Source organism: Scyliorhinus torazame, chromosome 19 (genome assembly GCF_047496885.1).
Source record: "Scyliorhinus torazame isolate Kashiwa2021f chromosome 19, sScyTor2.1, whole genome shotgun sequence".
NCBI classification, from domain to species: Eukaryota; Metazoa; Chordata; class Chondrichthyes; order Carcharhiniformes; family Scyliorhinidae; genus Scyliorhinus; species Scyliorhinus torazame.
In genome coordinates, this window is record NC_092725.1 from 81,079,712 (window position 1) to 81,094,549 (window position 14,838).

The 14,838-nt window shown below is 45.3% G+C and overlaps 1 protein-coding gene across 6 annotated transcripts in view; it reads right to left on the bottom strand.

Moving 5' to 3' along the window:
• LOC140396252 (voltage-dependent calcium channel subunit alpha-2/delta-4-like) overlaps window positions 1–14,838 on the bottom strand; it is an 820,155-nt gene that overhangs the window by 609,335 nt on the left and 195,982 nt on the right. For all 6 annotated transcript variants that reach the window (XM_072484603.1, XM_072484602.1, XM_072484604.1 and 3 more), the window contains 2 exons: window positions 2,412–2,574; window positions 479–610 (listed from right to left, as the gene is read on the bottom strand). In XM_072484603.1, the coding sequence (XP_072340704.1) occupies window positions 479–610; window positions 2,412–2,574 (295 nt within the window). The remainder of the gene's footprint in view (window positions 1–478; window positions 611–2,411; window positions 2,575–14,838) is intronic.

Consider the following 14,838-nt stretch of genomic DNA (forward strand, 5'->3'; position numbering starts at 1 on the left):
GAAGAGCAAACGTAGAAAAGATGACATGAAGGAAATCTTCTTCAAGCAGTGAGTGGCTGGGATCTAGAATGCATTGAGATCTGAGACTGTGGTGGAGACAGATTCAGTTGTCCCTTTCAATAGCAAATTTGATAATTATGTGAAGAGAAAGATTTGCAGGGCGATGGGAAATAGACAGGGAAATAGATCTAGCTGAGTTGCTCTTGCAGAGAGCCAGCATTGACATGCTGGGCTGAATGGTCTCCATCCATGCTGTAACCATTCTATGAATCTTTATGGCTCATGCCTATCACATCAGCACTGTTTCCATCAGTGTCTCTGGCACCCTCCGGGACATCTGCTTTCAGTCCTCTCCTGATTGCAAATTGTGAAAGACACAACACATATAGTGAATTCCTATTGAGTGCGTCAATGTGAATAAATGCAATCTCTCCACAACATTAACATGAGTTTTCTATTGCTGTTTTAATGATTTTACCTGGATAAAGTCTAAAGAAACCCATGGAACTTCCAAAATATTGCCAGGTGAGAGTTGGATCTTGCATGAAGTTTTCATTAAAGACTATATTTAAAGCTTCCGACCAGTATGCTCCATTCAAAATATCAGGATCTGTGGGAAGGGTATATGGTAAGATAGTGATGTGCATCTCTACAACTACTGCATTATTGAATCATTCAGACCAGAGTTCCTTTCGGTATCATTCTCACTGCAGTGACTGACATCAGATGCTGCTATTACTGGAACTATGCAAAGAGAGGATGGATTATAGTACCATGTTTTTTGTTATTAAAACAAAGTGTGACAGATTCTATATTAAGCCTTCACTCTATATAAAACTCCACCTTATGACTCATGAGAGCAGCTGAAATTTCTCAAGTGGGGCAGGAATGATAGGCAGCCTATTACTCAATTCAGTCACATTTGCTGTACCAACTGTTTTATTTTAGCAAATTGTGCTTTCTGTGTATTTATTATTTTTGGAAGTGTTGTAGCAGTTGGCTCATTTAAAATCCAATGATTGTCTTCTATATTGTTGTCTGGGCACTGATGTTATACAGGAACTCCACAACATATTTTTCAGAAGCATACTGTTACAACAGAAATCATACCCTTGGCTGATGTTCCTAGCTAAGGTACTTGACAAATAAATTCTGTATGGCTTCATGGCTTCGGCATCATCGGTGCCAAACTAATCCTCCTATCAGAAACAATCGCTCCTATGTGTTGGCTCCACAATTTATCTACTATGTATCATTTGTCCTGTAAGAAATATGGTTTATTTAAACTCGCATCAAGCATGTGATTACAGTGGGCAAGGTTTTGATGCCCAAGGATTTCACTAAAACTGGACCACTTCCAACTGCAATAAAAACATCAGAAATTGAATCAACCACGTACTTGAAAGCTGCAGATAACCAAGGAACAATGTCAGATCAAGCCATATGTCTAAACACATATTTGGCCATTCCAACTAGACAGCATCGAAAACATTCTAGTCATCCCATTCAGAGAGACCGTTGCTACATGAAAATAAAAACTGGTGCAGTGTTAATGTCCTGTCACTAGGTGCCACTAATACATTTATAAAATATATATTTACAGCAGAATCTTAATGGCGCATAGGCAGTTTTTTTTTTGCAGGAAGAAATTCCCATCAACACTTGAGCCTTGTTGAATTTTTAAAATGTCAATTTCAAAATGGAACTAATGACTACTTTAAAATATTCAGAATTTTATTATTATGCTGATTTCATGCTTGTATGACGTTTTCCTAAAAGGCTATATTTAAAGCATACGACCAGAATGTTCCATTCAATATATCAGGATCTGTGAGAAGGGTATTTGGTAAGATATAATGATGTGCACCACTGGAATTACTGCATTTTTGAATACGACAAGAGTTCCTTTTCGTATCGTTCTCACTGCAGCCGCTGTGACATCAGATGCAGCTATTACTGGAGATATGCAAATTGAGGGTGGATTATAGTACCAGGTTTTGTTATTAAAACAAAGTGTCACAGAATCGAGGCTAGAAATTGTCTGAGGACCATCTTGAACCCAGTGATGCACTTAGAATATCTGTCAGAGACCAGAGGACCAAGGTTCAACCGAAATTCGGCCTCAGACCTCACCAGCATAATTTCAATAAGTTACAGGTGCCAACCAGTGGTCCAAGGCTGTTCACCAGTTGGTCCTCACAACATTGTGCTGGCTATGATGCCAACAGTAGTCCTCAAGTAGGTTCTGCGAGAGGGGGTCGAACAGGACAGTGGCAAGCATGGGCCAGTAGTAGCCCCGAAGTGGAATGAGGTGCCAGGAAGAGCAGAAAACAAAAATAAACGGCAAATCTATCAACATCTGAAATGAGAAATGGCATCTGATGCATAAGGAACAAACTGGTTTATTTTACCTTTATTATACACATTAGTTGGGACTTGTATATTACTGAGTGAGGTGTTCACAGGCAAATCGTTGAAATGCTCATTTACTTCCAAAATGAACTCATTTCCAAGCTCCACGTAATTCCCATTTTCATCTATCTCATTGATCAGCACAGAATTATAATAATCAAACTGCAGGAAAGAGAAGAAAAAATGTTGTTAATACAAACCAGCGGATAAAACCAGTTTCTGCAGTTTTACTGCCCAGCTGGCAACATATAGCTGCATTTGGAATCCACACAATAGTTGAAGTTGTTGGGTGACGATCAAAAGTGTGAATCTGAGCTTGTTAATCAAGGTTCGGAGAGAAAATGGAGCATTTCATCCAACTCAATATACACCATGGATTGAACCTGGACTGTACAGCTCAGTTGCCCAATGGCTAAATAAATTTACTTCACTTTTGCACATGAGTAACAATACCCTTGAAAGATATAGCATTTTAATAAATGGAGGTTAGGGTGGACAGTCAGCGACAGAAGTGAAGCCCTCAAATCTCTCCCCCCCTCCGCACACTGGGAGCCCGCAATCAATTCTGCCTGGGCTACCTGATATGCTTCCTGCGAGGGCGTCTCCTCACCTGTCACAGGGTTAATATCAGCAATGGTGGAATGAGGTCATTAAGTAGGCAATAGGCACCAATTGACCATGGGACCTTTCCGCCATAATAATAATAATCTTTATTAGTGTCATAAGTAGGCTTACATTAACACTACAATGAAGTTACTGCAAAAATCCCCTAGTCACCACACTCCGCCGCCTGTTCGGGTACACTGGGGGAGAATTCAGAATGTCCAATTGACCTAACAAACACGTCTTTCGGGACTTCTGGGAGGAAACTGGAGCACCCGGAGGAAACCCATGCAGACACAGAGAGAACATGCAGACAGACAGTGACCGAAGCCGGGAATCAAACCTGGGACCCTGGCTAACCACTGTGCTACCGTGCCGCCCATGGACTTCTTAAAATAAATGTTTATTAAAAAAATGTTCATATTAAACAGAACCACCCAAAATAATCAAACATAAATATTATAAAAGAGAGAAACAAAAAGAAAAACAAAAATGCACATACACTTTAACACAAAAAACAAACTAAACTAAACCCCCTAATAGTTGATGGTGACTAACTCTTTAAAAAAGGAAATTAATGGTTGCCATCTCAGGTAGAACCTCTCCACCGAATGCCTGATGGTGTATTTGACCTTCTCCAAATGTAGAAAAGACATAAGGTCACCCAGCCAAGACAAGGCACCATGCGGAGCAGGAGGCCTCCACCCAAGCAGAATTCACCTCCAGGCTACCAATGAGACAAAGGCCAGGACATCTGCCTTCACTCAGACTGAGTCACCAGAGAATCCAACACCCCAAATATGGCCACGCGCAGACATGGATTCAAATCTACCCAATAGTATCTCCGACATGGCATTAAAGAAAGAGACCCAAAACCTTACTAACTTAAGACAGGAGTAGAACATTTGTGCATGAATAGCCGGCACAGAGAGCAGCGCTCACACTTATCCTCAACCACGGAAGAAAAAGCTGCACATCCTCCCTTTGGTCATGAGCATCCCGTGCAAGACCTCAATTTGAAACAAACTCAGCTCAGCACATGAAGACCGTGTGAAGAACCTCACTCTAAACCTCAACATTAAGAATGGCACCTAATTCAGCCTCCCATTTCGTCCTCATCTCGCAGAGCAGAGTCCATTGAAAGGATATGGCTATATATGTCCGAAATAGACACCCTGTCCTGCATGGCCAGAGTCAAGATCGTCTTCAACAGGGAAGAGGGTGGTGACAAAGGAAAGGAGGGGAAAGGCTTGCGCGGAAAATCACGAATCTGAAAATACCTGAAAAGACTAGAATCAGGCAATTAGAATTTTTCAGCCAATTCCTTAAAACTTGCAAACCTCCCCTCCACGAATAAGTCCCCAAATCTCTCCAGACCCTTCCCCTCCCAGGACTTATTTGTCAAATCCAAACCAGCTGGGCGGAAAAGATGGTTATTACAGATGGGGGCCAGCAAAGACAGGGAGCGAAGCTTGAAATATTGCCTGAACTGCTTCCAAACCCGCAGGGTGGAGACCACCACTGGATTAGAGGAAAACCTCACCAGGGGAAAATGCAACGGCGCAATAACTATTGCACGAAGACTAGAAACAGTGCAGGAGCTCGATTCTATTTGTCCCCATATGGAGCCGGGCTCATTAAAACACAACAATATCTTCTGAATATTGGCTGCCCAATAGTAAAACAATAAATTGGGTAGAACCAGGTCTCCCGCCTGTCTGTTTCTTTGGAGTAAAACCCCAAGGATTCTGGGAGACTTACCAAATAAAGGAGGACATCAATTTGTTGACTTGAGCAAAAAAGGACCTGGGAGAAAAATGGGGAGACACTGAAAAAGAAATACAAATCTCGGGGACAAGTTCATTTTACTAGCCTGAACCCTACCCACCAAAGATAGGGGAAGGTTATCCCACCTCTACAAGTCTGTTTTGATACTGTCCACCGGAGTAGTGTAGTATAATTAGTGAAGCCAGGCCCAGTTGTGGGCCACCTGTATCCCCAGATAACGGAAGCTAGTCTTGAAGAAGCGAAAAAGGTAATGTATCCTGTTGGGCTCTCCTCCCAGGGGAGTTGACCGGGAAACATTCACTCTTGCAAAAGTTCAACTTGTACCCAGAAAATGAGCCAAAAATAAGAAGCAGCTTCATTATCTCATTCATAGAGGGTACTGGGTCCGTAATATAGATAAGTAGGTCATCCGCATAAAGGGACACCCGATGCTCCACCCCTCCCTGATTTATCCCCCTCCACTTAACAGAGGACCTCAGCTCTATAGCAAGTGGCTCTGTTGCAGGGACAATGTACATCTCTGTCTCATGCTCTTATTCAACTGAAAATAAGTAGCATTCAGGACATTCGTACAAACACTTGCAGTGGCAGCCTTATACAGTAGCCAAATCCAAGAAATATATTTGTGGCCAAAACCAAGAATCTCAAACCGATGCCCACTCCACTCTATCGAATGTCTTTTCTGCATCTAGTGAAACAATCACCTCCGGTTCGGGCACCAAGGAGGGGAAAAGGAAATTTAGCAGACAATGTATATTGGCCGACAATTGTTGACCATTCACGAAGCCCATCTGATCCTTCGAGATTACATTTGGGAGGCAGAACTCCAGCCGAAGTGCCAACACTATGGCAAGTAACTTAACATCTGCATTCAACAGTGAGATAGATCGGTACAACCCAAACTCTGTTGGGTCTTTGTCCTTCTTAAGAATCAGAGAGATAGAGGGCTGTTTGGGGTTGGAAGGCAACAAATGCCAGGAAAGGAGTCATTAAACATGTCCAGAATTAAAGGCACCAGCTGCTCCAAGAACCTCTTACAGAATTCAATTGGAAAGCTATTCGGATCAAGAGCTTTGTCGATCTGCATCAAACCAATGCATTTTAAAATTTCCTCAGGATTTCACAGGGATTACAACTTACTGCTCCTCTCCACCTCCACAGTTGGGATGGATAGGCTATTCAACAAGTCAGGCATGATCAATCCATCGCCGGAGGTTCCGATCTATAAAAGTTACGATAGAATGATTCAAACGCTTCATTAACCTGAGGAGGGGCGGAAACAATATTACCGCTCGAATTGCGTATCTGTATAATCGCCCGGGAGGCTGCCTGCCATTTAAGCTGATGGGCCAAAAGACGACTGACCTTCTCATAAAATATACCCCTCATGTGTCATACTTGGCTCACCACCCTGTCAGTCGACAATAATTCAAACTGTATCTGCACCTTCATTCTACTTGCCAGTAACTCCGATGTAGGATCAAGTGAGTACTAGTGGTCCATCTCAAGAATGGAGACCACCAACCTCTGTTGCTCCACCTGCGCTGTCCTCACTAAATGCGCATTATAGGAGATAATCTCCCCCCTCAGGACCAAAGTCCTGAAAGACGTGCTGTTATTTGAATTGGTTATTCTGAATTCTCCCTCAGTGTAACCTGAACAGACGCCATAGAGTGATGACTAGGGATTTTCATAGTAACATAGTGACACTAATAAAGATTATTATTACCTTAAGAGTCTCCTATAACATGGAAGGTGAGATTGACTCGGTTTTATTACATTTTATATAATCCTCCATGGCAACATACATATGCTTACAAATTTTCTATCCGCTAACAGGTTGTGTCTAACCACCATGGCGGACATGGGGTGGGGCCAGATTCCAGCACCAAATCCACAAAGTCCAAAATAGCAATCGCTCAGTACTCAGCCATCACCACTGAAGGGAGGAGGGATCTACCTACCACAAAGTAATCAATCCGCGAATATACCTGGTAAAAATGTGAGATAAATGAAAAATCACCTGGCTGCAAGAAGCGCCGAGGATCTACATTTCCCACCCCCTCACCCCATCTGTTCCAAGAGTAATAGCATATTACTTGCCATCCCCGATGGATTAAGAAATTTGGGCTTGGATGCAACCTCGGGCTCAAGACACAGTTCAGGTCCCCACTCAAATGAGCTGGTGTGAGTCTAAATCGGAGAGGGAGGCCAGTCAGGTATAAATAGAATTTGTATCATCCCAGTTCGGGGCATAAATATCAACCATAATCATCGGGATGCCCACTTAAAAACCACATACAATAGCATGTCTTCCATTAGGGTCAGCCAAAATCTTTGAGGCAGAGAACTGAACGCTTTTATTATTTAAAATTTCTGTATCCCTGGCCCTACCATCAAAACCCGAATGAAAGACCTGTCCTGTCTACTCCTTTCGCAGCCTGGTTTGGTCCCTGACCTGCAGATGTGTCTCCTGCAAAAACATCACACTGGAGTTTGAGCTCTTACAGTGAGCAAATACCCTCAATCTTTTCACTGGGCCACTCAAACCCCGAACGTTCCAGGTGACCACCCCTCCTCAATCTGGAGTCAGCCATTTCTACCAAAAGAGAGTACCCAAAAGATTCTAAAAAGATCCAGCAAACAGACGCAACCAAGATAGTCACTCACCCAAAACAGAAGATCAAACAAAGAGAAATTTGTATATACCCTCCCCCCAATGGCATCGCCCTCGAATAGAACCACACCCAAATACATATAGAAATAGAGGCAAGATAAACACAGAATACGAAAATCTATTGCTCACAAACCTAAACAGAACAAGAACTCTAAGCCAATAATTTGAAAAAAATTATGAGCTGCAGCTAACCCTTCAAAACCGCTCCCATTAGCTAACTCTTAGGTTAGCAGGGAAGCTCCGGATAAAAAAATTGGTTACATACAGAAAAAATACCAAAACCCACATATTGCTTGCACTCCAATGAGGAGCTATATATTATCATAACAAACAGAACCCCACACAGAACGAAACCCCAAATCTAAACAAAAACCATAAAAATCTAACCCCAACAAGCACAACAAAATACAAGAACACCCATGAAATGTCAACGGTATAACAGTCAACATAACTTTCATCGAGTCCAAAGAACTCTGTTACACCATGCCCAGCCTGTTTTTTTATTAGTGAAAATGTCCGCCTTTCCCAGAGGGAATTAAGTAGTTGTTTCCTTCGATAGTTACCCAAGCAGGGTAGACCACACCGAACCCTACTCCACTTTTATACAGGGTGGCCTTGGCTCTATTAAACGCAGCCCTCTTCTTTGCCAGCTCCGCACCCACATCTTGATAGAACCTGATGGTGTGGCATTTTCCTTTAAATTCACAGTGCTCCTTCATCCACCTCAGAACCCTTTCTTTCTCCTTGAAGCTGTGAAACTTCACTATCACTGCACGCGGTCGATCCTCAGGACGAGGCATCAGCCTAAGTGTATGGTGGGCTTGATTCAACTTCGAAGGGGATGCGAATCCACCCTCACCTCACATCTTACTGAACATATCTGCGAAATACTCCATGGGAATTGGGCCTTCCATCCCCTCTGGCAGTCCCACAATTCAAATATTTTGTCTTCTGGATCGATTCTCTTGATCATTCACTTTGGCCTTCACTGGCTTGTTCACTTTGGCCACCGAAGATAGCCTTGATTCCAGTGAGTCAATCTGATCACTATGGGTCAAATGGGCCACTTCCATATCTTTTATTGTGGCTGCATTAACATCAATGGTTTTCCCCTAAGCCTCTCGAATGAGGGCCAAGGCCACTTCCATTGAGTTCCGAAGGTCCTCCGACACAATTCGTCAGTGCTTTTCAAACTCCTTCGCTAAGGTACTGAAGAGCATCTTGGCCGTCAGTGGAGTGTCTAGAGCACCAAAAACTGACTCTGCCATTTTATCTGCCGATTAAGTCAGAGAAGCCTCAGTCTCCATCGACGAACTTCTACCTTCCACCTTCTTTCCATTGACTTACTTAGGCATTTCAATCAAACAGAATCCTTCTTACATCAATTGTGCGGGTTTTCAAAAGAAAATGACCCATGGTACTAAGAAAAAGGGGCAAAACATACAGAACTTGAGTGGGAGCCACCTCGTGCATGTCTTCCCCTGACATTACACCTCAGGAAGCCCTACCGCCATGGACTTAATATGAGTGGAGGAGGAAATACAGCAGAGTATCTACCCACTGCCCTCCCACTCAATTAAATGCCCCTCCTGCACCAAACCCAGCACTGGGGGTTGGGGGTTGGGGGGGGGGGCTTTAAATTCAACATAAAGTCTACTTTTCTATTTCATTCACAATACTAAGATGTTCATTTCCCAACTCCAAATGTTTTACTATTGGATACATTTTGCCTTCTCGGTCTGTTATGAAAACCATATCAACATAAGATAACAGGGTCTTTAATAATAATAATATTTCTTAGTGTCACAAGTAGGCTTACATTAACACTGTGATGAAGTTACTGTGAAAAGCCCCTAGTCGCCACATTACAGCACCTGTTCGGGTACACAGCGGGAGAATTTAGAATGTCCAATTTACCTAAGAAGCACGTCTTTCGGGACTTGTGGGACGAAACCGGAGCACCCAGAGGCAACCCACACAGACACGGGGAGAACGTGCAGACTCCGCACATACAGTGACCCAAGCTGGGAATCGAACCTGGGTCCCTGGCGCTGTGAAGTAACAGGGCTAACCACTGTCTTACTGTGCCACCCACAACTTCCGTTATTCCAAACAAAACTCCAAGCACTGGATGTAGAGCAATGTGCACTAAATAATGACTGATAATATCACAAACCAGTAACTGCACCAGCAGTTTTCTTCTGCATTTGTTTCCCCCGCCACAAAGAGCTTTGTGATTTTGCCTATATACCCAAGTCGTTCTCCTCCTTCCACAGAGGTATGAGAAGATTGATTGCCATGTGGCCCGAGAGCAGCACCTCAGGATCATGACATTATGGTTACATGTAGTAAATTATTCCATCTCAATGGAATCAAGATTAATTATCCTCAACTAATCTCATAAATACAATAAAATTGGATTCAACTGATAAATTATGCCCATAATAGTATTTTTATCTATGTGATGTCGATCATTTACACCACACATTAAAGACAGAAAAAAAGGCAGAAACCCTATTTAATTGACAGATTTCTAATAAGCAATTTTTTATTGTATATGGAACTAAGATGGGGGAAAAAAAGTTGAAATACAGATCAGCCATGGTCTATTTTTATTTTTTAAATATTTTTTATTCTCCTCCTTTTTCACATTTTCTCCCAGATTTACACCCACCAACAATAAACAATAATCAGTAACAAATATGTCAATCCCCATATCAATAACAACGATCCCATCCTCCCACCAAACCCCAAACATTAGCCCGCATGTTCACATAAACAAATGACAAAAAGGAATCACCCCTAGTCACCATCAACATACACCGTCCCCCTCCCCCCAACCCTCCCACCCACCACCCTGAACTAATGTTCGATGTTATCCAGTTCTTGAAAGTGCATAATGAATAATGCCCATGAATTGTAGAAGCCACCCATCCTTCACTTCAGTTCAAACTTAACCTTCTCAAGAGTCAAGAATTCCAACAGGTCCCCCCGCAACGCCAGGGCACAGGGTGGAGAGGTTGCTCTCCAACCCATCAGGATCCGCCTTCGGGCGATCAACGAGGCGAAGGCTACAACATCTGCCTCCGCACCCGTTTCCAACCCTGTCTGGTCCGACACCCCAAAATTTGGCCTCCCGGGGGCCCGGGTCCAGTTTCACATGCGCCACTTTAGAAATTACCCTAAAAACCTCCTTCCAGTAATCCTCTAGCTTTGGACAGGACCAAAACATATGAACATGATTAGCGGGCGGGCGGGCGACCCCCCCCCCCCCCCCCCCCCGGGCGACCCCCTCCCCCCAAAAAAAAACGTTCACACACATCTTCTACTCCTTCAAAGAATCAGCTCATCCTCGCCCTCGTGAGGTGTGCTCTGTACACCACCATCAGCTGTATCAGCCCCAACCTCGCGCACGAGGTGGAGGTATTCACTCTCCGGAGCACCTGGAGATTTAAAAAGAGCAGGAGCTGCGAGTCGGAGCAGAGATTTAAAAAGCACGGGAGCTGAGAGCCAGAGCGGAGATTTAAAAAGAGCAGGAGCTGCGAGGTGGAGCGGAGATTTAAAATGAGCAGGAGCTGCGAGTCGGAGCGGAGATTTAAAAAGAGCAGGAGCTGCGAGTCGGAGTAGAGATTTAAAAAGAGCAGGAGCTGCGAGTCGGAGCGGAGATTTAAAAAGAGTCGGAGCTGCGAGTCGGAGCGGAGATTTAAAAAGAATAGGAGCTGCGAGTCGGAGCGGAGATTTAAAAAGAGCAGGAGCTGCGAGTCGGAGCGGAGATTTAAAAAGAGCGGGAGTTGAGAGTCAGAGCGGAGATTTAAAAAGAGCAGGAGCTGTGAGTCGGAGCGGAGATTTAAAAAGAGCAGGAGCTGTGAGTCGGAGCAGAGATTTAAAAAGAGCGGGAGCTGCGAGTCGGAGCGGAGATTTAAAAAGAGCAGGAGCTGTGAGTCGGAGCAGAGATTTAAAAAGAATAGGAGCTGCGAGTCGGAGCGGAGATTTAAAAAGAGCGGGAGCTGCGAATCGGAGTGGAGATTTAAAAAGAGCGGGAGCTGCGAGTCGGAGCGGAGTTTTAAAAAGAGCGGGAGCTGAGAGTCAGAGCGGAGATTTAAAAAGAGCAGGCGCTGCGAGTTGGAGGGGAGATTTAAAAACAGCGGGAGCTGAGAGTCAGAGCGGAGATTTAAAAAGAGCAGGAGCTGTGAATCGGAGCGGAGATTCAAAAAGAGTAGGAGCTGCGAGTCGGAGCAGAGATTTAAAAAGAGCGGGAGCTGCGAGTCGGAGCGGAGATTTAAAAAGAGCAGGAGCTGCGAGTCGAGCGGAGATTTAAAAAGAGCAGGAGCTGTGAGTCGGAGCAGAGATTTAAAAAGAATAGGAGCTGCGAGTCGGAGCGGAGATTTAAAAAGAGCGGGAGCTGCGAGTCGGAGCGGAGATTTAAAAAGCGCGGGAGCTGCGAGTCGGAGCGGAGATTTAAAAAGAGCAGGAGCTGCGAGTCGGAGCGGAGATTTAAAAAGAGCGGGAGCTGCGAGTCGGAGCGGAGATTTAAAAAGAGCAGGAGCTGCGAGTCGGAGCGGAGATTTAAAAAGAGTGGGAGCTGCGAGTCGGAGCGGAGATTTAAAAAGAGCAGGAGCTGCGAGTCGGAGTGGAGATTTAAAAAGAGCGGGAGCTGCGAGTCGGAGCGGAGTTTTAAAAAGAGCGGGAGCTGAGAGTCAGAGCGGAGATTTAAAAAGAGCAGGCGCTGCGAGTTGGAGGGGAGATTTAAAAACAGCGGGAGCTGAGAGTCAGAGCGGAGATTTAAAAAGAGCAGGAGCTGTGAATCGGAGCGGAGATTCAAAAAGAGTAGGAGCTGCGAGTCGGAGCAGAGATTTAAAAAGAGCGGGAGCTGCGAGTCGGAGCGGAGATTTAAAAAGAGCAGGAGCTGCGAGTCGGTGGGGAGATTTAAAAAGAGCAGGAGCTGTGAGTCGGAGCAGAGATTTAAAAAGAATAGGAGCTGCGAGTCGGAGCGGAGATTTAAAAAGCGCGGGAGCTGCGAGTCGGAGCGGAGATTTAAAAAGAGCAGGAGCTGCGAGTCGGAGCAGAGATTTAAAAAGAGCGGGAGCTGAGAGTCAGAGCGGAGATTTAAAAAGAGCAGGAGCTGTGAGTCGGAGCGGAGATTTAAAAAGAGCAGGAGCTGCGAGTCGGAGCGGAGATTTAAAAAGAGTGGGAGCTGCGAGTCGGAGCGGAGATTTAAAAAGAGCAGGAGCTGCGAGTCGGAGTGGAGATTTAAAAAGAGCGGGAGCTGCGAGTCGGAGCGGAGTTTTAAAAAGAGCGGGAGCTGAGAGTCAGAGCGGAGATTTAAAAAGAGCAGGCGCTGCGAGTTGGAGGGGAGATTTAAAAACAGCGGGAGCTGAGAGTCAGAGCGGAGATTTAAAAAGAGCAGGAGCTGTGAATCGGAGCGGAGATTCAAAAAGAGTAGGAGCTGCGAGTCGGAGCAGAGATTTAAAAAGAGCGGGAGCTGCGAGTCGGAGCGGAGATTTAAAAAGAGCAGGAGCTGCGAGTCGGTGGGGAGATTTAAAAAGAGCAGGAGCTGTGAGTCGGAGCAGAGATTTAAAAAGAATAGGAGCTGCGAGTCGGAGCGGAGATTTAAAAAGCGCGGGAGCTGCGAGTCGGAGCGGAGATTTAAAAAGAGCAGGAGCTGCGAGTCGGAGCGGAGATTTAAAAAGAGCGGGAGCTGAGAGTCAGAGCGGAGATTTAAAAAGAGCAGGAGCTGTGAGTCGGAGCGGAGATTTAAAAAGAGTAAGAGCTGCGAGTCGGAGGGGAGATTTAAAAAGAGCAGGAGCTGCGAGTCGGAGCGGAGATTTAAAAAGCGCAGACGCTGCGACAACGAATGAACGGACATTGTGCGACAATCACCAGGCAGGAATGTTCTCTTCCAGCCGGGGAACATTTCAGCAGTCAAGGGCGTTCAGCCTTTGATCTCCGGGTTCTCCAAGGCGGCCTTCAGGACGCGCGACAACGCAGAATCGCCGAGCAGAAACTTATAGCCAAGTTCCGCACACATGAGTGCGGCCTCAACCGGGACCTGGGATTCATGTCGCATTACATTCATCCCCCACCATCTGGCCTGCAAAATCCTACCAACTGTCCTGGCTTGACACAATTCACACCTCTTTAACCTGGGGTTACCCTATCTCTGGATCTGTAAAGATTTAATCAGCTGCTAATGCTTGCATTCCAAGCATTGTCTGGCATCTTTGAATCTGTCTGTATATATGTTTCTGTAACATACCTCTTCATTCACCTGAGGAAGGAGCAGCACTCCGAAAGCTAGTGACATCGAAACAAACCTGTTGGACTTTAACCTGGGTTTTTTATCTAGAGGGGAAGGCAGGGAAGGTAGTGCAATGTTCCTCCTGCAGAATGTTTGAGGTGAGGGACGCCGTCAGTGTCCCTGCTGATTTCATCTGTGGGAAGTGCACCCATCTCCAGCTCCTCAAAAACCGCGTTAGGGAACTGGAGCTGGAGCTGGATGAACTTCGGATCATTCGGGAGGCAGAGGTGGTCATAGATAGAAGCTTCAGGGATGTAGTTACTCCGAAGAATAAAGATAGATGGGTGACGGTGAGAGGAGCTGGGAGGAAGCAGTCAGTACAGGGATCCCCTGTGGTCGTTCCCCTTAGTAACAAGTATACCGCTTTGGATACTGTTGGGGGGGGGCTTACCAGGGGTAAGCCATGGGGTACAGGTCTCTGGCACAGAGTCTGTCCCTGTTGCTCAGGAGGGAAGGGGGGAGAGGAGTAGACCATTAGTCATTGGAGACTCCATAGTTAGGGGGATAGATAGGAGATTCTGTGGGAACGAGAGAGACTCGCGGTTGGTGTGTTGCCTCCCAGGTGCCAGGGTGTGTGATGTCTCGCATCGTGTTTTCGCGATCCTTGAGGGGGAAGGGGAGTAGCCCCAAGTCGTGGTCCACATAGGTACCAACGACATAGGTAGGAAAAGGGTTAGGGATGTAAGGCAGGAATTCAGGGAGTTAGGGTGGAAACTTAGATCTAGGACAAACAGAGTTATTATCTCTGGGTTGTTACCCGTGCCACGTGATAGCGAGACGAGGAATACGGAGAGAGAGGAGTTGAACATGTGGCTACAGGGATGGTGCAGGAGGGAGGGTTTCAGATTTCTGGATAATTGGGGCTCATTCTGGGGTCAGTGGGACCTCTACAAACGGGATGGTCTACACCTGGACCAGAGGGGTACAAATATCCTGGGGAGAAATTTGCTAATGCTCTTCGGGAGGGTTTAAACTAGTTCAGCAGGAGCTTGGGAACCTGAATTGTAGCTCCAGTATACAGGAGGTTGAGAGTAGTGAGGTCATGAGTAAGGTTTCAAAG